Source organism: Mauremys reevesii, linkage group 7 (assembly GCF_016161935.1).
Source record: "Mauremys reevesii isolate NIE-2019 linkage group 7, ASM1616193v1, whole genome shotgun sequence".
Lineage (NCBI taxonomy): Eukaryota > Metazoa > Chordata > Testudines > Geoemydidae > Mauremys > Mauremys reevesii.
This window is the reverse complement of record NC_052629.1, coordinates 124,464,335-124,487,165: the sequence shown is the minus strand read 5'-3', so window position 1 is coordinate 124,487,165 and position 22,831 is coordinate 124,464,335. Positions and strand designations below refer to the sequence as shown.

General features: G+C 43.6%; 1 protein-coding gene across 4 annotated transcripts in view; it reads left to right on the top strand.

Moving 5' to 3' along the window:
- Positions 1-13,022, top strand: part of PRKAR2A (protein kinase cAMP-dependent type II regulatory subunit alpha) — a 131,446-nt gene extending 118,424 nt beyond the window's left edge. For all 4 annotated transcript variants that reach the window (XM_039546730.1, XM_039546732.1, XM_039546731.1 and 1 more), the window contains 4 exons: positions 4,531-4,605; positions 6,564-6,629; positions 8,157-8,295; positions 9,007-13,022. In XM_039546730.1, coding sequence (XP_039402664.1) covers positions 4,531-4,605; positions 6,564-6,629; positions 8,157-8,295; positions 9,007-9,140 — 414 coding nt within the window. In that variant the 3' untranslated portion in view covers positions 9,141-13,022. The remainder of the gene's footprint in view (positions 1-4,530; positions 4,606-6,563; positions 6,630-8,156; positions 8,296-9,006) is intronic.
- Positions 13,023-22,831: the final 9,809 nt, after the last annotated feature.

Genomic DNA, 22,831 nt, shown 5'->3' with positions numbered 1-22,831 from the left:
GAGCTGTGGGGGCAGCCAGACACACACACACAGCCGGGGAGGGGGGGTTGGTGAGGACAAACACACACAATCAGGGGGTTGTGGGACAGACACACACCGGGGGGGGGAACGGACAGACAGAGAGACAGCCTGTGAGCTGTGGGGGCAGCCAGACACACACACACAGCTGGGGAGGGGGGGTTGGCGGGGACAAACACACACAGCCAGGGGGTTGTGGGACAGACACACACAGTGGGGTGCAGCCAGACAGACAGACACAGCCGGGGGTTGTGGGACAGACCGACACAAGGACACAGCCAGGGGGTTGTGGGACAGACAGATGGACACAGCCGGGGGAGATGTGGGGACAGACAGATGGAGTCGTGGGTGGGGAAAGGAGCAGCAATGGGCACCCCGGGGCTGGTATAAAATACACAGGATGGGGGGGGGCTTCCTGAGGGGACTATAGCAACACCCCCCGCAGAGCAGACCCAGGTTGCAGCTGGCTCTGCCCATCACAGCCCCCTGCCCCACAGAGACCCACACAACCCTCTGCCCCCTCGAGAGACTCCCAATGACCCCTGTGCCCGTCACTCCTCTCCAAAGAGCCCTCCCCTTTGTGCCAGCCCACTCCCCTCCCCCACTGCCTCCCCTCCTCCAAAGCTCCCTACAATCTCCCCCTTCGCCTTCCGCCCCTCAGCCCAGCCCAGCCCATTCCATTGGCCGGGAGGCTCCCAGTCTAGTAGCTAGCAGGGCCCATGGGAACTGCACCTGAGGCAGGGTGCCTGCCTGCAGATGCAGACCTGCCTGGCTGTGCCTCCACATCACAGGGAGGGGGAGCCACAGGTGAGCAAGCCCTGGTCATCATCATCATCATCACAAGCCCAGTAATTCTCTGGATATTTAATTTCACTGAGGCAAAATGTGTGCAATTTTATGGGTTGAATGATTGAATGACATAATACCCACCTGCCCGCATTGTCCGTCACTAAGTCCAGTAATTTTGTCAAGTGTTTGTTGCACAACATGGTGGTGCCTACCCCTACCTTGTGCTTCAGGGGGTGATGGGGTCCAGGGCAGCCTGTTATAGCCTGTTATAGAACTACCTGATTAGTAATTGGATATGTTGGCTGGCATCTTTTTTAGTAATTGGATATGTTTGCTCCCCCTGATGTTAGAACCTGGCTACACCACTGGGGAGGGGAGCTTCCTAGACCTGTGCAGCTGGGGCTTAGGTGAATTTTGTGATACTGTGCCCCTTCCCAGCTACCACCCTGCAGTCCCCACTCCTGCACCATGCTGGGCAAGGGGCAGCCCCATCCCCAGTGAGGCTATGGTGAGGGGTGGCAGCAGGGGAGGCCATACGTGATGGCAACCTCCCCCCTCGGTACCCACCATAGGGGAGCTGAGTGGGCCTTCTGGACCTGAGAGGGACCCTAGGAGCATGTGCAGTGAACTGTGGGGGAGAGGAGAGGTCCCTCCCCTGGAGCTTGCTGCTGCCAGGGAGGGTGGAGGGGAGTCCTCTTTGGCCCTAGCCCTGGGGCAGCCTGTCTGCACCCCAAGTTCCTTATCCCTAGCCCTGCCCCAGAGTCCTCACCTGACCGGAAAAACACGCAACTTAAATTTGGTGGTCAGTTTAGAGTATCATAGAATATCAGGGTTGGAAGGGGCCTCAGGAGGTCATAAGGTCCAACCTCATGCTCAAAGCAGGACCAATTCCCAACTAAATCATCCCAGCCAGGGCTTTGTCAAGCCGGGCCTTAAAAACCTCTAAGGAAGGAGATTCCGCCACCTCCCTAGGTAACCCATTCCAGTGCTTCACCACCCTCCTAGTGAAAAAGTTTCTCTTAATATCCAACCTAAACCTCCCCCACTGCAACTTGAGACCATTACTCCTTGTTCTGTCATCTGCCACCACTGAGAACAGTCTAGATCCATCCTCTTTGTAACCCCCTATCAGGTAGTTGAAAGCAGCTATCAAATCCTCCCTTATTCTTCTCTTCTGCAGACTAAACCATCCCAGTTCCCTCAGCCTCTCCTCAGAAGTCATGTGCTCCAGCCCCCTAATCATTTTTGTTGCCCTCCACTGGATTTTCCAATTTTTCCACATCCTTCTTGCAATGTGGGGCCCAAAACTGCACGTAGTACTCTAGATGAGGCCTCACCAATGTTGAATAGAGGAGAATGATCATGTCCCTCGATCTGCTGGCAATGCCCCTACTTATACAGCCCAAAATGATGTTAGCCTTCTTGACAAAGGCCAGAGGAGGGAGTGTTAGTGCCTGTGTGGACTTCTGAGAAGTGCATGGGGTGGAAGGAGATGCTGGGATGCTCTGGAACCACTCCTTCAAAGCCAGTCAGGACTCTGGGGGAGCCTCCTCTCTGAGCAGACTGTCTCCAGGGCAAGAAGCTTACACCTTCCTGGGTCTGACCTCAGAGCATTCAGCATGCCCTTCCACACCATGCTCTTTCCGCAGTGAGTCCGCCCAGGCGGGGTCCTGGGGCAGCCAGAGGTCCCTGCACCCCAACTCGGCAGTCAGATGTGATTCTCAGCCAGACTGTAAAACAGAAGGTTTATTAGATGATGGGAACACAGTTTAAACAGAGCTTGTTGGTACAGAAAAGAGAACCCCTCGGTCAGGTCCATCTTGCGGGGTGGGGAGCCCAGAACCAAGTTCTGAGTCTCTCCCCATTTCCCCAGCCAGCTCCAAACTGACACTCCCTCCTCTGGCCTCTGTGTCTCTTCCGGACAAGGAGGCCACCTGATCTCTTTGTCCCCAACACCTTCAGTTGGCATCTTGCAGGGGAAACTGAGGCACCCACACAGTATTCAGAGAAAATATTAAGAACATTCCCACTTCATCACAACAGGTACAACAAAATATAATACTGTATATTGAAGTAGGCAAGTGCTGCTTCTGACTTTCCACTTTTAATTGACCCTTGTCATCTTGTGGCGCTGACGCGTTGTAGCTTCATTTTATATCGGCTTACAGGGCGGGAGCGGGGGGGCACCACCATTTTGGGCCCCACCAAAAATTATACAAACCTGCCGCCTATGGACACCGCTTGTGTAGGGAAAGCCCCTGATGGGCCGGGCCGTTTTGTTTACCTGCCGCGTCCACAGGTTCGGCCGATCGCGGCTCCCACTGGCCGCGGTTCACTGCTCCAGGCCAATGGGAGCCGCTGGAAGCGGCGGCCAGTATGTCCCTCGGCCCGCACCGCTTCCAGCAGCTCCCATTGGCCTGGAGCAGTGACCCGCGGCCAGTGGGAGCTGTGATCGGCCAGACCTGCAGACACGGCAGGTAAACAGACCGGCCCACCAGGGGCTTTCCCTACACAAGCGGCGTCCCAAGTTTGGGAAATGCTGCCCTATGGGATTTGAAGTTAGTTGGCGTTTGAAGTGACCATGTACAAGAAGGTTGCAGAGAAGGTTCCTGGATAAATAGCATATAAAAGAACGTCAGTAGTTGATATATGGAGGGAGTGGAAAGGAGAGATGGGGCGGGGGGACCTAAAGATTCACTTCTGCCATTTTGCCCCAAACCTTCAAGATGTGTATATGCCTGACTAACTATGTGGATTATTGTCTTTCCTCCTGTGCCTCTCAGCTGTTTTTAGTTTAGTTTTGTTTTTTAACTCTAGCTTGTCTGCCATGTTTGCATTTAGACTTTATGCTCTTCTGGGCAGGGAGATGAGCATGTTTGCGGGCCCTTAACAATAACAACAGATGCCTGTTGTATATTATAATATATGTGTAACATACAAGTGGAATTTAGTGTATCATTCCTTAATAAGGAAAACAGAAATAGGAAATACCATTGCGCGTATGTATAATGTGGGAAGATGTTTCATTGGAAATATTTCACTTTCAAAATATTTTTCTTTTTTTGTGTGTGCTTATCTACTCTTCCCTAAACTTTCATTGTTAGTTTTTCAGTCTGATTGCCATGTGGTTTTAGAAGAAGAAAGAAACTGAGGCACTAAATTGAGCACGTCTAGTGCTCAAAGTCACTGTAGGAAATAGGTTCCAGAAAAAAAATAGTGTGTTGGCAAGAGCATGCTGACATTAAATGTAATAATTCCAAAAGATACTGTATCTGTATTCTTCTCAGTTATTTTTCCACCTTTCCTCAGTGAAGATTATGAAACAAACCAGGTTGGAAGTTTGTAACTTGTGTGTGTGCGAGAGAGAGAGTGAACTCATTTCAATGGAAACATAGGGAAATTAGTTAATTTTTTTCAATACTCGGACATCTGAACCAATTCTATGCAAACTTAAAAATCTCCTTAAGAATAGGAAATTAAAACGAGGACTGAAAGAAGCTCAGAGTGGACATTGGAATTTACCGTACCTATATTGTATTCTGTTCTTGAAAGCTGTGATGGAATGTAGCAAAAACTTGCACTGTGGCATGCATGTTTTTCAGTACCCAAAGGCACATCTTAAATGTATTTAACTATACATTCCTGTTACTTCATAGCAAATTGAGAGAGTTATGAACCTCAGGGGCAGTTGTAGGCTGAATGGAAATTTTCTCTCTGTTCCAGATTTCAGAGCGAATGAAGATAGTTGATGTAATAGGGGAGAAGGTGTATCGAGATGGGGAGCGCATCATTTCTCAGGTATTTGGACTTTGAATTCCTCCCTCTTTTTTATATTACGTAGAATCATAGATACCAGTTTGGTTGTCCAGTTTGACCTTGTTAATGTCATTATTCCTACTAACATCTTATTTAAAGGTTTTATTATTATTTTCAGGGATGGGTTGGTACCTAGTTCCCCTAGGTTTTTGTTCCATTATCCATTTTTCTTACTCTTATTTACTTTTTGCTTGTGAATATTTTTAAAAAGCCTTTTTTCAAAAGTTATACAGGAAGTACAATAAAATTACTCTTGTTTGGGTCATTAAGAAAAAAAGTGTGCATGGGGAAGACAAAAGGCACATCCCTGACCCAAAGGGCAGTCTCCTAACAAATTTCAACTTCCTGCTCCAAAGCACTGACGTGCTAGAGCTTCTCAAAGAAAAGATTGCCTGCATTTTTTAACATGGGCAAAACATATTTTTCCCTAGGCTAATTCTTGGATACAGCTGAACCATTTTGGCTGGAATTTTCCCAAAAAACCCTCCTGCAGCAGAGGCCTGGCATGGAAAGTTTCAGCCCAAATGGTTACTTTTGCAAAGTTATAAGCAACTGAAAATTCAATCTTATAATGGGAAGTGCTGGTCACTGTTCTTGTTAGGCGAAGCTTCTGCCCTGTCTACAATACACTTGTCTCTGTACTTGCATAGAAATGGGATCACAGTAAAGCTAGACAGGTAATGGAGGTTACCCTGTTAGTCCTAAGGGGAACACACAGTGTTTCCAAGGGTGCATTTGTGGCGCTACACACACATTTTCCCCAGCCATTTTGCACTTTAAGGTCATATTTAGTTGATTTCCTGAAGCCACCCTATAATATCTTTCTTGGACTTGTTTGCTCTTCAGGTAGCTGTCCACCAATTTGTATCTTTTTTACCTTGAATGAGTAACTTTGTTTCTTTAATATTATATTTTTGGCTCTATATTGAATGCCTTATTGACATCCCAATATACTCCATCCCCTCATTGTCAGATATACCATTAATCCTATAGATGGCCATTTGATTTGTTGGCATAGCTTAGTTTTAGCAATACAATATCTTCTATTAGTTTTTGGACACCTTTCCCACAGAAGTTGATGTATTAGACTCCTATTAGTCTCAGCTGTTTTGCCCAGAAAGTGTTGGGTTAATTAGCTGGTAATTTTCTGGTTCTTTCCTCCTATTGGCCTTTAAAGGAATAGTTGCTACCATGTTTGGTATTTTCCAGACAGCTAGTGTCTCTCCAATGACTCACTGAAACTTGTTTTCAGAGGTTCCAGGCCTTTCTTGGTTAGTTTTGTTAAAAACTATATGATGCGTTTCATCAGGATCTGCAGTAGTTTTGCCGAATCTTTTCCCCATCTTTGTTTGCCCTTTTGCTGTTGGCCTCTCCATTTGCTATCTCAAATAACTGGTCTGCTTCCTGCACGAGGTTTTTACTACAAGTTGAGCAGAAGCAGCTCATTGCAGTGTTGGCTCTTCTGATATTTTCTCATACTTGCTCTCCTTTCTGATGTTACAGTGATTCTGTATATTCCTTTCCTTTCTCTTTTACTGAACGCACTTCTAGAACCCTTTCTTATTTCTTTTGACTCCTCTAGTTATCACTTTGTTTTTGTTTTCTTAATATTACATGTGCATTCCTTGAGGACTGTTTACCTCGTCAACTTCCTGTCAATTTTTTCCCTTGTATTTCACCAGCATTTTTAAGACCTTCCTTGTTGATATTGGCATTGTTAGCCTTTTGGATGTCAGCAGGTAAACTCTCCTCAGATTCCTTGTCCCCATTTTCAGCTACAGCTTTAGCCCAATTTAGGCCACTTCCTGTATTACTCACTGCAGCAAATTTTCAACTTGTGCACAATTTAACACTAAACCCTGTATAGTGTGAACATTGGAATATAATTTCTGCATCTTAAAATAGGATGGCTAATTTATTCTTACCTTTTCTCTTTATAGGGTGATAAAGCAGACAGCTTTTACATTGTAGAGTCTGGTGAAGTAAAAATCTTGATTAAAAGCAAGGTGAGTTCAAATACAGTTATGGGGTGAGAAGTCAAGAGCTATTGTGCCTTAGAAACTAAGTGACAGGAAACAAAAAGAGAGAAATGGTCAATTTTCACTATAGCCAAAGGTTAATAGAGAGGAGGTGTAGCATGGTTCCATAATAGTCAGTTGCAGAGGGGCGGCTCCAGGAACCAACACGCCAAGCATGTGCCTGGAGTGGCAAGCTGCAGGGGGCGCCCTGCCAGTCGCTGTGAGGGGGGCAGGCAGGCTACCTTCGGTGGCTTGCCTACAGGAGGTCCACCAGTCTTGCGGTTTCGGCGGCAATTCGGTGGCAGGTATGCCGAAGCCGCGGAACCAGAGGACCTCCCGCAGGCATGCCCCCAAAAGCAGCCTGCCTGCTGTGCTTGGGGTGGCAAAATACCTAGAGCCGCCCCTGGTCAGTGGTGGTTAATATATTTATCAATGCACTGGGAAAATGAGTGAACAGTGAGTTGGCAAAACCAGCAGATGACACACTAATGTAGGTGAATAAGGACTACAGAAGAGTGAAAAGTTGCAGAGGGACCTAACAAAGTGAATGGGCAGCACGATGGCAGGTTAAATTCAGTGTTTGACACATGCAAATTAACACTGAAAGGAAAAAAATTGAACCATTTCATGCTATTGCTGTGTTCTACATTTTAAAAAAAAGTCCTGGGCATGATTGTAGACAGCCCTGCTCAATATACATCTGGGGGGGCAGGGGAGGCTAAAAAGAAAAATACCCTCTCATAATAGGAGATCAAGGGGACATTGACTGAAACTGAAGACATGTTAGTTTAAAACTGGTTCATGGAGGTTTCTTACACCTTCCTCTGAAGGATGTGGTACTGGATAGGGTTAGACAGGACAGTGGGCTAGATGGATTCTCAGCCTGATCTATGTTCTTAATAAAAGTGCTGTGCTGTACAACAGACTAACTCTCAGATTCTTTTAAGATCTGATAGTTATTGTTTCCAGTCGGGCAAGGCTGTACATCTCCCTAAAGTGGCTTCAAGCTATTTCAAAAAACGATTCTGAAGATGACGCATGTCTGTTTGAGAAACATGCTTTGCTTCCATCTGCACATGTGCAAATTGCCGTGATGTTCCCTTCCAAACTTCAAACATGGATAGAGTCTTCCCTAGGGGGGATCATAGAATCTCAGGGTTGGAAGGGACCTCAGGAGGTCATCTAGTCCAACCCCCCCAAAGTAGGGGTTGTAGTAGGCGACAGTCAACAGATACTCAAAGTACAGCATCTTTTAACCCTTTCCCCTTCCTGTGACTTCTTTTAATTGGAGACTTGCTTTCAAACGAATACTTCTCCCAGTTTGAGGCAATCTTTACAAGGCAGAGCCTTGTGAATGTTATACTTAAAATCTTTGTTAGGGAATATTCTGGAGACCCTGTGCACAGGATGCTGAGCCATTACTGAAGCATTTCTCTGCCAGCTGTGACCTTCTGTTCAGGGAGAGCTGTAGTAACTAATATACTCACTTCACATATTGTTCTGTTTCTGGCACAGACTATGACAAGTAAGGATGCTAACCAGGAAGTGGAGATTGCCCGGTGTCACAAAGGACAGTATTTTGGAGAGCTTGCACTTGTTACCAACAAACCCAGAGCAGCCTCTGCCTATGCTGTTGGGGATGTCAAGTGTTTAGGTAAGGGTACTTTGTGCTGCTAGGTGCCTCTCTGCAGTAGGTGCCTTCAAGCAATGTCGCTTCATGTTGTCTATGCTGTTCCATTAAGTTGTACAGCTATGTAGATTCTAACTGGCATCCAATCTGGATTGCTTGTTCTTCAGTCAAGGCCAGGAGTTTGGGCCTGCAAGGGACCTTCAGCACTTCAGTCTGGGAACGCTTGTTTCTTTCATCTTGCCTTTCTTTGTACCATCTCTGTTTTGACTGGGGATGGCAGAAGTGCCCAGTGGAGATTAAGTATGTTACTTCCTTTATGTGCCTGGCCTCCACCATTCCAGAAAAGAGAAGTCATAGAGTCGAGTGTGTATCTGCAGCATAGTAGCATAAAAGCACAACCTCCATTCAGCTTGATTTCCTTCCCTTTAAAGATGTTTGTTACACATGACTTTGAGATTTTTCAGTATTGCTTGTATTGGAGCTGTGTATTTTTGCATTTGGCCTCCAGATTTATCCCAGGATCAGACATTTATTTTTTAGTCTCCTGGATCAGCATGACAGCTTTGTAAAACTAGACGTTTGACTTCAGTGGGAGTGGCTTCAACTGAAACATTAGAACCATGTTGGCTGGATTCAAGTTGCATGAGTTTTAGAAAGTATTTGGGATTAGGTTATTGCGTTATTTTGGAGGACAGCTCTTTATTTGTTTTCACTCTTCTATTTGTTTCTGTGTAGTCATGGATGTGCAAGCATTCGAGAGGCTGCTTGGCCCCTGCATGGACATTATGAAGAGGAATATAACACATTATGAGGAGCAGCTGGTGGCAATGTTTGGTTCAAGCATGGACCTGTTGGATCCAGGGAATTAGGCACAGGGTACTTTAGTGCCTTCTCAGTTCAAGACACAGAAAAGCCTCCTATCAGCAACACAACACATAAGGAAAAATGGACACTACAGAACAGTTACTGCTGCTGTCTTCTTGGGCATTTTAGAAATAAATAAGTCTCAGCACAGATGGATGGGGAGAGGCTCACTCCATGCCTCCACTTTGCTGCTGAAATTTCATTATTAGGCTTAGTTTAAAGATGATTCTAACCCTTCTCTCACTTGTTTGGCTCAGAATGGCATGTCTCTCCAACCATTTAAGTGCCTGATGCAAAACCCAAAGTGTAAAAGATACAGAACCTTCTTTTTCTTTCTCATTTTATTGTTGTGGTAAATCTTCAGAGCAGATCTGTAATGGCAGGCTGCTTATCGTCCCCCAGGGAGCAGCCTTCTCTTTACAGTCTCTTAATATCTTCCTTTGACACTTCCTTTACATAATGTCAAAAATTTAATTGTAGCATTTGGGTTTGACGTCGAATATATCAAGGGGACTTGAAATTATCAGAGCCATTGAATAAGTCGGCATTGAGGTGTTCCTGCCATCTGCTGAAAGCTTCAGGTACTGCAGTTCTGTAATAAAACGATACACACACCTGGGGGCACAAGAAATAACTGCTCGATACTGAAATGCAGAAAATGAAGAATGATTGACTTCTGAACATTTTCTGAGCAGTAAAGAGAATTGGTTTAGTCCTTCATGCTACCAAACATATGCAGAGAGTTTGATAGTGGTCCAACAGCTCCAGTGGCCTGAAGGTACCATAGCTGTATCATCCCCATCTCCATTTCTTAAAGTGGGCAGATTTTACTGCTGAGATGTTGCAGCACATGACCCTCTCCTGCTTTTAGAGATATCCTTTATACTGCTAGATTTCACAGGGCGTTGCTGTTGTCTGGATCAGTTTTAAAACTCTCTTTTTAAGGAGGTTAATTTTTTGTAATTTAAAGGAACAATATTTATGTACTTAAGCAGCTCCCCCCAATTCTAATATTTTGTAATAGTCTTTAACTTGATTGGACACTTAGATACTTTCAGATGCCAAGTCTGTTTGTTAAACCTTTCAGAAATTAGCAACATTTGACTTCATGAAGCAAATGCCTTTGCTAACTAGGCAGTTGGTGTATTTGGAGTGGTCTTTTGATTTAGGTAACAATTCAGTTAAAGATATTTATCTGTCAAATTTGCAGCATTTATTAGGGAGATTTCTGTTTCTATAGATCATTGACCTTAAGGCACATCTTGATGAGATTTTATCAGAGTATTATGGTATAAAATAAAATATTTATATAAAGAAAAAGCATTGAATTTGTAGGTAATAAGTCTAGTGGTCCCCTTTCCATTTTCAGTCTTCTAAATTTATGTGAAACTTACCCACGTTTCTGGGATAGTGAAATTTTAATTGCAGACTCTGATGGGTAGAACTGAACCCACTGTTTAGTTTTTATGATCACCTGAGCAAGGGGAGAGAATACTACAACTCTGAATTCCTGCTTGTTAGCACACTAGAAATCTGCTCTTTTTAACAAGTGGAAGGTGAAGAGCTACAACATGGAGTTGGCTTCTAGCCTGTAATATTTTCCTCACTCCTCCCAGCTCCTGCACTGTTCTGTAAAGTCGGATCCATAATCAGGTTGAGGCTGTACTGATGTTGTCTAGTTACAATAGATTGCATTACGCTTTCAGATGATGGACTGGTTTGTAATGAATACCACTGAACAAGGTGTGCCACACTGGTACCTAGTTGCCTCCATTCTTAGCACAGTGCGTTTTCTCTGCTTTACTGTACAGGTTCAGTTCTGCAAAGCTAAAAAAGCAGCAGGAACTGGAATGTCATTCATGCTTCTGAGGTTTAACACTAAAAACACTCATAGTCTTTCTTTGTAATTGTAGAATTTTAAAAAAAGAACAGTTGGCAGGTCCTCACGCTGATAACTGAGAGATTAGGATTCAAAAGTAGACTCGGGCTCCCAAGCCAGGCCAGCTGTGGATTGTCCAGGCAATCCAGACACAGGCTGGTCTCCAAACCCGTCTGAGTTTCTGTACAGCTTAAACTGTCACATGAACCAAAGAGGATCTCTCTGAATAAATATCCTCAACCAGCTTTGGTCCTTCCATACGAACACTTCCTCGGATGCCCCTCCCTTGTATCCACTGGAGTGGAGCACGTTTGACTACATTACAACTTTCAGTTCTCTGCATTATAGGTCTCGGTGCCTCAGAATATGCAAGCCTTGTAAACGGTACGAAGCCTGGCCAAAAGGAAGCAAAGTCTACTGGGTACCCTTGTTAGGGCCTTAAGAACTTCTGCAGAGGGAGGGAACATGAGGCCATGGACTCAGAAAGCTAGAGGTCCCAGATGAGGGAGAACAGATTTACAAACCTCTACCCATCTCTATGCTCCTTGAACGCAGTAGAGTTGCATTATCACATAGAGCCGTGTGTCACCCAGTGTCAGATGGGACACTGTGGTATGATGCAAGTGAGCAATTGAACTTTGAGCAGAGAGAATGAACCTGTAAGGGCCGGGGGGCGGGGTATCAGTTTAAAGTCCATCATTTGGGATTTGCCTGTCTGGTCTGGTTTGTTTTAACCAATTTGCTTTGTAGACTTTTGGGGAGTGGGGACAGGAAGATAGGGAGAGGTGACCTATAGAATGTTACTCAGTAGCACCTTTGTCCTTTATTCATACTCTGGCTAGCCAAAGTCAGAGTGCTTGAAAGTAGAGAGAAAAAACTGACTGAGAGACATTGGCCAATAGTGATTCAGCTGCATCACCACATCCCTGTCTTACTCCAGCCACTTTTGTTTTAATGTTTCTAATGGATGTGTGAGTTTCTCAGGTGGTATGGCTCTGTGGTCAGTAAATCTGCCATGAATTCTCAGCAATCGGTAGTGGAGAGAGCTCTAGTTTCATAAGAGAACTCAGCAGCAAAGTGGGTAAGAGGATGGTGACCTTGAGATTTGGAGAAATATCTGTCTTATTTCTGATTCTCTGCTTGTGATTGTTGTGAAGTCAGTGAGAGGAGTTTTCAGTGGTCAAGTGTCCTGGCATATGGTATTTCTGGTTAACGTCACAGTACAGGTTTCACGATGTACAAAAAAAAGCTGTCTCTTTTTTAAAAAAAACAAAAACAAAGTGCAGTTTTGCACAGAGGAAAAAAGAAAAACCCCTTTGAATGTCACTTTCCATTCTCTTTCCTTTTCAGTTAGCTGATGTTGGGACTTTGGTTCTTCACATGTATTTGTAAACCAGTCTTGCCAAAATACAAATGTGTTGGGTTTTTTCACTCCAGCTACCTTTTGTTGTTATTACAGTTACTTCTGTTTTCAGTCACTTCAACCATATGCTTTATTTCAAGAGGCCTTCCTTGTGATTTCTCTCTTTACAGGCGGTAGTGTTATATCAGTATTTAAAGATGCAAAAGAAAGCCACTAGCCTCATAAGAGAATTACTGAAATCCACTTAGCCTGGCTGGAGCTAAAGATGTGCTACCAATATTTTTCTCCACTCAGAAAAAAAATGAATTCTGCATAAAGATGCTACCTCAAGGCTCCAAGTGCTTTAAAGGTCTTTCACCTGGGAGAATTCCATAAGTCAGTCAATGCAAATTGGTCTGTTGCATTGAGTTAAATGTTTTTTATTGATTCATTGGGAGACCCATATTTTATTAACTCATTTTACTACTAGTATTTGATTCTCAAAGGATGAGTGATTGCAGAGAGAGTGATTCTTGCACTATCATGTTGACAGTGGGGGAAAAAAATTCCTGCCATATAAGCTTATGGTTTAAAAACATTCTGGGGTTCAGCTTCACTTTTGATTAATAAAATGCTGACATGTCGTGTCCAGCCTTCCTGGTACAATCCTGTGTGTGTGTTAACTTATTCCAGCTGACACAGCCCCCCACAGCATTATGTAATAAGGCGAAAGCTAAATTACTTGGAGGACTGCAGGAGGCACTATACTTAGTACTCTCAGTGGCCGGCTGAAAATAGTATTCTCTCCCTGACGCAACAAAACCAGTTACAGAATTCCCCAACCACTGAATTTCTCTGTTTGGTGAGAGGACCCTATTGATGCATTTAGATTATACCTGTATGTGGATATTATTGCTATGGATAAAACCAGTTCCTATTGCTATTGTTGCCACAGAACATGGTAAAATGGTGCGATTGGCATTCTGATTTATTATTTGAGCACTGTTGGTGTGTTGAGCACTGTGCAAAACATAGATTGTCCTAAAACAAATTCTGAAGGAGAACAAAACTAGTTTTAAGGTGAGATAAGCTTCCTGCATCTGTGGCTGACGCATAATGTGTGCTGAGCTGTGGCTGTCTATTTCTTTAACAAAACTAACACAAAACCTGTAAAGGAAACACGTAAACATCCAGTACAAGAGACGTGCTGTGTGACCTGGAGAGTTTACTATCTGAACACCCAGCATGACGCCATATTTGCTTTTGCTGAGCTGGTTTGATTTTAACCCTCTTAAAATGTACATACAGCTTTAAATGTATAGATCTGGGAGAAGAACTCTGGGGTATCCATGGGACACTGATCAACTTTCAAAATGGAAAGTGTCTTAGCAAATTCGCTAGGGGCTTTGGATGACATAAATGTGTCATGTGTCTGGACTTTGCTTCCCATGTCAGCATTGGGAGGCTGGGAATTGTTCAGATCCGTGTCACTAAAAGGTATGAAGTGCCTCCACTAGGGACTCTGTCTCCCCAATCAAGCATGAGCTAAAGATTGGATCCAAAGCTTGCCAAGAGCACTAGGCATTTGGAAGAACCCCACACCATCTGGGCACTCGAATCCCTCTCCATTGACTGAGAGGGGAGAGAAACCTCCCAGCCCAAGAAAACAAGCGGCATGGAGCTGGGTCTCCCTTGGCACCAAGCAGGTCAACAGAGTTTACTGATGTCTAAGCATCACATGCACAGACACTTGTCATCTGGGCTCTGAATCTGGGATCAGCACAATGATAGATTTGAGCTATTACACCACTGTGGTGAATGGGGACAGATCTCTGCCATTGTTTCAGGCTGGCTGCAGACTCAAGGAAGACAGCACTGCAGCAGTTAGTTTTGGTTTGTGTTTTTGAAGGCTCTCTTTGGCAGGAAGAGGCATACACAAAGAACTGTTCTTTAATGAAAGTAGAGAGACCACAGCAAGGCAAAAGTTTTGCAGGAAATTCCCCAACAACAGAATCCTGGCACATAGGTCATGTGGAAAGGCGCTACAGGACAGTAAGTCACATCTCCTGGGCCAAGCAGTTGGATCCACATAGATACGTGTGCAGTCTCTATGGATACAGCCATCCAGAAGGCTGAATTTGTGTGCCAAAGAAACATGCAGCCCAAGAGTGTGGATCTCTGCAAACAACCGTGAAAACCCCTACTTACTGGTCAGTAAACCTTCTGCTTAAGGCCATCAAACCAACAGTCAGGAAAGGGGTAGGGGATGGTTGCTGTGATTAAAAAAGTGAGAATCCTTTGGGAATTGTTGGATTGAGTTTTTTAAAAGCAGGTTTTAAAAATAAGACCAATTGAAGTAGTTTTGTGCTCAGGTTGTTATCCCTAGCAAAACGACAGACGGACGCACGCCATGAGGAGCAGCAGTAGCCTCAGCATGCACCGATCCTTTCAAGCACAGCTCCTACAGTGTCCACAATGAAACTTTAATGCACACGGGCCTTGTCTACACACAAACTATATCACATTAACTATCCCAGTGTTCATAAGAACATAAGAAAGGCCGTACCCGGTCAGACCAAAGGTCCATCTAGCCCAGTATCTGTCTACCGACAGTGGCCAATGCCAGGTGCCCCTGAGGGAGTGAACCTAACAGGCAATGATCAAATGATCTCTCTCCTGCCATCCATCTCCATCCTCTGACGAACAGAGGCTAGGGACACCATTCTTACCCATCCTGGCTAATAGCCATTTATGGACTTAGCCACCATGAATTTATCCAGTCCCCTTTTAAACATTGTTATAGTCCTAGCCTTCACAACCTCCTCAGGTAAGGAGTTCCACAAGTTGACTGTGCGCTGCGTGAAGAAGAACTTCCTTTTATTTGTTTTAAACCTGCTGCCTATTAATTTCATTTGGTGACCCCTAGTTCTTGTATTATGGGAATAAGTAAATAACTTTTCCTTATCCACTTTCTCAACATCACTCATGATTTTATATACCTCTATCATGTCCCCCCCTTAGTCTTCTCTTTTCCAGACTGAAGAGTCCTAGCCTCTTTAATCTTTCCTCATATGGGACCCTCTCTAAACCCCTAATCATTTTAGTTGCTCTTTTCTGAACCTTTTCTAGTGCTAGAATATCTTTTTTGAGGTGAGGAGACCACATCTGTACACAGTATTCGAGATGTGGGCGTACCATGGATTTATATAATGGCAATAATATATTCTCAGTCTTATTCTCTATACCCTTTTTAATGATTCCTAACATCCTGTTTGCTTTTTTGACTGCCTCTGCACACTGCGTGGACATCTTCAGAGAACTATCCACGATAACTCCAAGATCTTTTTCCTGACTCGTTGTAGCTAAATTAGCCCCCATCATGTTGTATGTATAGTTGGGGTTATTTTTTCCAATGTGCATTACTTTACATTTATCCACATTAAATTTCATTTGCCATTTTGTTGCCCAATCACTTAGTTTTGTGAGATCTTTTTGAAGTTCTTCACAATCTGCTTTGGTCTTAACTATCTTGAGTAGTTTAGTATCATCTGCAAACTTTGCCACCTCACTGTTTACCCCTTTCTCCAGATCATTTATGAATAAATTGAATAGGATTGGTCCTAGGACTGACCCTTGGGGAACACCACTAGTTACCCCTCTCCATTCTGAGAATTTACCATTAATTCCTACCCTTTGTTCCCTGTCCATTAACCAGTTCTCAATCCATGAAAGGACCTTTCCTTTTATCCCATGATAGCTTAATTTACGTAAGAGCCTTTGGTGAGGGACCTTGTCAAAGGCTTTCTGGAAATCTAAGTACACTATGTCCACCGGATCCCCCTTGTCCACATGTTTGTTGACCCCTTCAAAGAACTCTAATAGATTAGTAAGACACGATTTCCCTTTACAGAAACCATGTTGACTATTGCTCAAGAGTTTGTTTTTCTATGTGTCTGACAATTTTATTCTTTACTATTGTTTCAACTAATTTGCCCGGTACCGACGTTAGACTTACCGGTCTGTAATTGCTGGGATCACCCCTAGAGCCCTTTTTAAATATTGGCGTTACATTAGCTAACTTCCAGTCATTGGGTACGAAGCGATTTAAAGGACAGGTTACAAACCTTAGTTAATAGTTCCGCAACTTCACATTTGAGTTCTTTCAGAACTCTTGGGTGAATGCCATCTGGTCCCGGTGACTTGTTAATGTTGAGTTTATCAATTAATTCCAAAACCTCCTCTAGTGACACTTCAATCTGTGACAGTTCCTCAGATTTGTCACCTACAAAAGCCAGCTCAGGTTTGGGAATCTCCCTAACATCCTCAGCCGTGAAGACTGAAGCAAAGAATCCATTTAGTTTCCCCGCAATTACTTTATCGTCTTTAAGCGCTCCTTTTGAATTTTGATCATCAAGGGGCCCCACTGGTTGTTTAGCAGGCTTCCTGCTTCTGATGTACTTAAAAAACATTTTGTTATTACCTTTGGAGTTTTTGGCTAGCTGTTCTTCAAACTCCTCTTTGGCTTTTCTTATTACACTCAGAGTGGTGCGGTTGTATCTTAGAGCTTGGCTGTAGACAATGGATCGTGTGACGTGGTCTGGATGAAAGCTGGAGGCACGTAGGTAAGTATAGCGGTCAGTAGGTTTCCAGTATAGGGTGGTGTTTATGTGACCATCACTTCTTAGCACTGTAGTGTCTAGGAAGTGGGCCTCTTGTGTGGACTGGACTGTTAGTCTCTCAGGTGCCACAAGGACTCCTCGTTTTCTCCCAGTGCTGTTAAAGCCGTGCAACCCCCCAGTGTAGATATAGTGGTACAAAGGGTGCCTCACAGCAGTCTAGCTATTCACTTTTGCACCATAAGGCACCTCTATACTGCTGCAACTACATCCATGCTGGGGGTTGCACCAATTAAGTTCTCGGTAGAAAAATCACCCCCTGTAACTGCAATAGCTCAATCAGTACAAGAATTGTGTGCACACCAGGCCTAAATCATAAACTTAGTTAAGGCTAAAGTGACCCATTTTCTTCCCCTCCTGTTAAAGTTTCATCTCCCTTACGTGGATCAGTGCTTTGGTGCAGAGCAGTGTGTACTGAAGATCACTTGTGAATGGTGCATGGCCCTGTACAGAGAAACTTTTATGCTTTATCATTACAAAGTGAGAAAGGATCCACTACAAAATGTAGAACAGGGGTTGTTTTTTTAATCCCAGCATGAGGGACTAGAACTGTTCATCACTTTTCTGATTATGTCCCTGTTCTGTTGTTGTCCCAACTCCACCCCATCCCCAAATGAGTTCATGCTGCCCAAGATTACTCCAGGTAGGAAATGTATCATGTTAGTCACCTTGCACTTCTTGTAAATTGAGATTACAGTCAAGCACAACCAATACTTAGTTTTCTAAACAATCTCTTCTGCCACAGCTGCAGAATTGTTAACATCTACAGTATACTGATACAGTAGACAAATGAGTGGTTATCAGAACTACTGTCCCTTAAGTCTGTGGGGTTAAAATCAACTGTTTTGGCCAAATCTGCATGTTATGAAAATTACATTTCCTCCCAAGTTGACACAGCCATTTGAATGATGTAATGTGCCCTTTTTAACATGGAAACCTCCATGCGAATACTTGATACATAACATGGCTTGAGGCAGTTTCAAGAAATTCACTGGGCAATTAAGGTGTAGGGTGCTGCAGTCTTATCTTCAGTTTCGTTTCAGGCTGTTGAAGACAAGAAATACTGGTTCTGGAATAAATCCCCTCAGACATAGCTGAGTACAGATGGCTTTTCCTGGAGTTAAGCTGCTCTTTCAGCTTCACAAAGACAAATATTGAATGCTCCAGGGTAAATACACTGTGGGCAACACAGGCAGAGATGCTTTTTTTCTTTTAAATGGGCTTAGCTTTGATGCAGTCTCTCTCTGAAACTAACAGCAGGGCATTCTCAGTCCAGTTACTGTTGCTGGCACTAAGGCAGGATTAAAGCATATATATAATACGGAGAGCTGCCATTTGTTACCAAGTTTTACAGTACTGTGTCCTCGGCATGGGAATGGTCTGTAGGCAGGGGATCACTTAACTTGACAATAAACATCTGTATTTGAGAGAAAATCTGATGCGTAAAAACAAGCTGCCAGCCTCTCATTTCAGAGCCAGTGTGGTCAGTAACTGAAAGCAGGCTGCTATTTTTATGTCAACTTACAAATGTTTTACTTTATTTTTCAAGCAGAAATTGGTGGGATGAGCATATTTAATTCGTCCGTGGCTGAACATCTATTATTGCAAAGGCTTCGGAAAAACTCTTAAAAAGACTCCATTCCTTATTACAACTTTCCAGTTTGCTCCAACTCACCTGCATTAGCTGAAGCTCCACAATCCATGGTCGTCTTAAGAATTTCACGTTCAAATCTAAAGTCCACTCCAAAGCTCTCAGCTCAGCTGCTTTCTCTGTCATCTCAAAGGATTTTCTTCTACTGCTATTGCTGGAGTTAGGAGACCAGAGGCAGGGTTGAAGAATGGAGTATTTAGTCCTTGGGAATTATCATTTATAACCAAGGGAGTGGGAGAGTAGTGTCCAACAAAAAGAAAGAACACATTCAAAATGATTACCCTTCTTGCCTGGGGTGAGCCACACACCCGTCATTGGTTACAATTCATACCTGTTTGCTGCAGTTCCCACGTGTCATGGGGTTCAGATTGAGTTTTTGTTTTGTTATCCTATCATTTTAAAGCTTTATGTTAATGTCAAGAAACCAACTGTTGTCAACTCGAAGCATCCAAGTAAATGACAATGAGAAAAATTTCATATTACATGCTTTGATCATTCCAAAGTGCTCAGGCTTTCCCATGGGATTTAATGCTACTCCTAAACTAGATTACCATTTGTATTGCAGTGAGAATCCTCATTAATCGAATCTTGTAACACTGGTGAATTCAGGGATTTGCATCATCATGTAATACGTATCTTTGCCCCAGGAAATTAAGACAATCTGTTTAGTCGCAGGAAGAATGCACTCTGTTCTCTGGAGAAACTCCAAGTAAGTCAGGCTGTGAGGCCAGCAGCCCGTTCTGCACTGCCAAGTATGGAATCAATGACTTTTGTTGTGTCCTTCCCACATTAGATACTTTCTTATGTTCAAACATTTGCCTGCATGAAGAGCTTCATTCTGCTCTCTTGGGCTGCACTGGCAGGGGTGAATAAGAACAGTACTTGGCCCAAAAACTGTGCTAACAGGCTTCTGTTTCAGTCTTATATGCAGGGATGACAGCTCATGTACCATAAGCGTGTTGCCTCTTCTGTTGGGCGAGTGTTCTATTGGGCAACAATTATATCATCAAAATCATATTTTTCTGCCCACTTGCCAAAATAATTCACATTTTAAATACAGTTTTAGCAGAATTAATTTAGTTTAATAAAGGCCAACAGAATGACCTGGCATTAATATCCAGCAGTCCAAGAGAATAGCAATCACAGCAATTAGTGAGAATTATGGGCCAGGTTCTGAGACATCTTCAGGTTTCCCAGAAAAAGGATGCATTTTAATGCTATAAACCTCCTACTATTGGAGCTTGGGTTCTAGGTAGCTAGAGCCCTCATCCCCATGTTATTCCTTTAACAAGCAGGATGGGAATGGCTGCGGTTGTTGGGGGAGGAATTATTTAGATCTGGTTCAGGGTACACATGCATTGAAATGCTCTAAATGGTCTGTGTGCCAGTTCTTAAACCCATGTCTCAGAACACAACTCTGTGGCTCCACTTGCAGGACTGGTGTAATAGCCTCCTTAGGTCTCACTGGAGCCAGGATCAGGGCAAAAAAGCTTGGGCTGTCTAATCCTCTTTGACCATGGCTATTTGGAGGTGTACGCAGAATACAGCCCTATGCCTTCAAAATAACCTTACGTGACCATAAGAAAGGGATTGCAGGGTTCTGTGTTTATTATCTCAGAGGCATCATATCCGATCTGTTCAGATTACAACTAAAATATAACCAGCCGTAAGTATCCTTAGTTAACAATGCTAGTGCTGATGTGTGAGCCAGACTTTGAATCCAAACTCATCTCCGTAGTTACGTTGGCTCTGCAAAAACAACAGGAGGCAAAAAGGAGCAACATCTTCATCTAGGCAATGCAGTCAGGAGGCAGGACTCTGTCCCAGTGGAACGCAGCTGTCATGGAGGTTCATAGATCAAAATCTGGTCTTTGATGTAGTTGGAGCATGATCCATTAATTGCTTGAAAATTAGGATGAAGGTCTTAAACTGGCATCAAGAGTTATCTGAGAGATAATGGAGGGACTTGAAAAGAAATGCACGGAACACGGTAGCCAGTCCTCATCTGGGAGGAAGGGAGGAAGTTGCCTAATGAGCTGCAGGTAAAAGGAGGCATTTTCAGATGTTGATGCTTTCTGGCCATTCAAGCATCAGTGAGGAGTCAGGACCCCAAAGCTTCATCCCACTCTGGTGAATGGGGCCTGACCCCTTCAGTGGAAGGTGGAGACAATATCTCAGTCATTTTGTTAAAGGGTTTCTCCTTTCCAACCAGCATCTGTTCAGTCTTGCCTGGCTTGAGCATGAAGACTGCTCTTAATCCAAAAGCTGATTGCTCCTAGGTATTCTGACGTTTTAGTAGTGATGGTGGTTGCATCAGAATAGAACCGTGTTTTAAACAGCCCTCAAAGTCTTTAAAAACCTTACCTACAGCTGGCAAGAGCAGTGGTGCTGGCCAGCAGTGGGGCCCCTTGTCTTTCCAGTTTCCATGCCAATCTGGATATCCTCAGACTATTACCAGCCCTGTCTGCTCCACTGAGCGGGAGGGCACATTTGGGTCTTTAGCCACTGTCTGTTCAGAGGTGTTATACACAGAGGTTTAGTGGGGACTACAGCAATAGCGTAAATGGAAAGGTAATTTCAGGAAAGCATGCATGTCTTTTTAGCTGTTTTTAATGTAATGTAGTAGCTGGGAATGAGACTCTAGCCCCCTGTGACCAACCAGCTCTCCCCAGACAGCCACCACATACGCCACGCTTTGGCAACCACTGCTTTAGACTCAAGGCAGAGATATAAACAGCAGAGGAATTCAGTGGTGAACTCCCCCCGCAGTCCTCCAACACTGCCAGTATGCTGTTAGGTTCTTCCATACACAAAGAACAACCATGACCTTGGCTCAAAGACTTTTGTTAGATTAATACAAACAAGAAAAGTTAGAGAATCAAGGCTCCATTGGGGGGGGGGGGTGAGAGAGAGAGTGTCTCTCCCTCTCTCCACTGAACCAGCAGGAGCCACTGAGAACAAAATGGTTCTCAACAAATTTAAAGATGCAGTACACAGTTTCTTTACTATGGGCATCCATTTCATTCACCACAAATATGGAGTTAGTATTACCTTGCAAGTCTTCCTTTCATGCACAGTTCTCTCCATATGACAATGATATAAACCAGGGGTCGGCAACCTTTCAGAAGTGGTGTGCCAAGTCTTCATTTATTCACTCTAACTTAAGGTTTCATGTGCCAGTAATACATTTTAACATTTTTTAGAAGGTCTCTTCTATAAGTCTATAATATATAATTGAACTATTGTTGTATGTAAAGTAAATACGTTTTTTAAATGTTTAAGAAGCTTCATTTAAAATTAAATTAAAATGCAGAGCCCCCCAGACTGATGGCCAGGACCCGGGCAGTGTGAGTGCCACTGAAAATCAGCTTGCGTGCCACAGGTTGCCTACCCCTGATATAAACAGTACTTTTCTGATGTTCCAGACATTTAAGATTCTCAACAATTTTATAACCATCTAGGCAATGTGATAAACCCAAAGGAATAAAAATTCCTAAAGTCTAAATCCAGGAAGGTTTTCCTCTTACCACATTTCTTACATATTCTCAACTTTTCTAGATTGAGACTTTAGGTACTTTTATTCCTTCAGGTCTATCACATTGCCTAGATTATTATAAAAATTAAGATAATCTTAAATCTGCCTGGGTCTGCTATACACTTACAAATGTTGATAACATTTTGTTACAGGGGATGAAATAACATTAGCTGCATAAACTCTGGCACTGTCACGTTTTGTAGAAGAACTCCCACAAACAGCAGAATTTTGTAAATTAATGTGTGGTCCTAGTTTGAGAAGTGGCTGCAAGAAGGTTCCATGTTTGCTCAGCTGATTTGCTCCAGGTACATATTCAGACAAAGCTGCTGACTTTAAGAACTAAACTAACATTTTGCTGCTCTTTTTTTACTCTGGGTCAGCCCTGCAAAGCCAAACATGCTCAGAGGGAGCAATCTGTATTCCTCTTATGCATCTTCAGCAGAAGAGTTTACTAATATTTAGTCAGCCCTACCTGTGTGACTCCACTGAAAGCTCTGAGTTAGCACAGGTGATTCAGATTGCATCATGCAAAGACATGATGTGGGTTTGTACAGGGCCTAATTTGGGACCTTTATTATAGGTGATGTATGAGAAGCAAAGAGAGCAGCTGGGT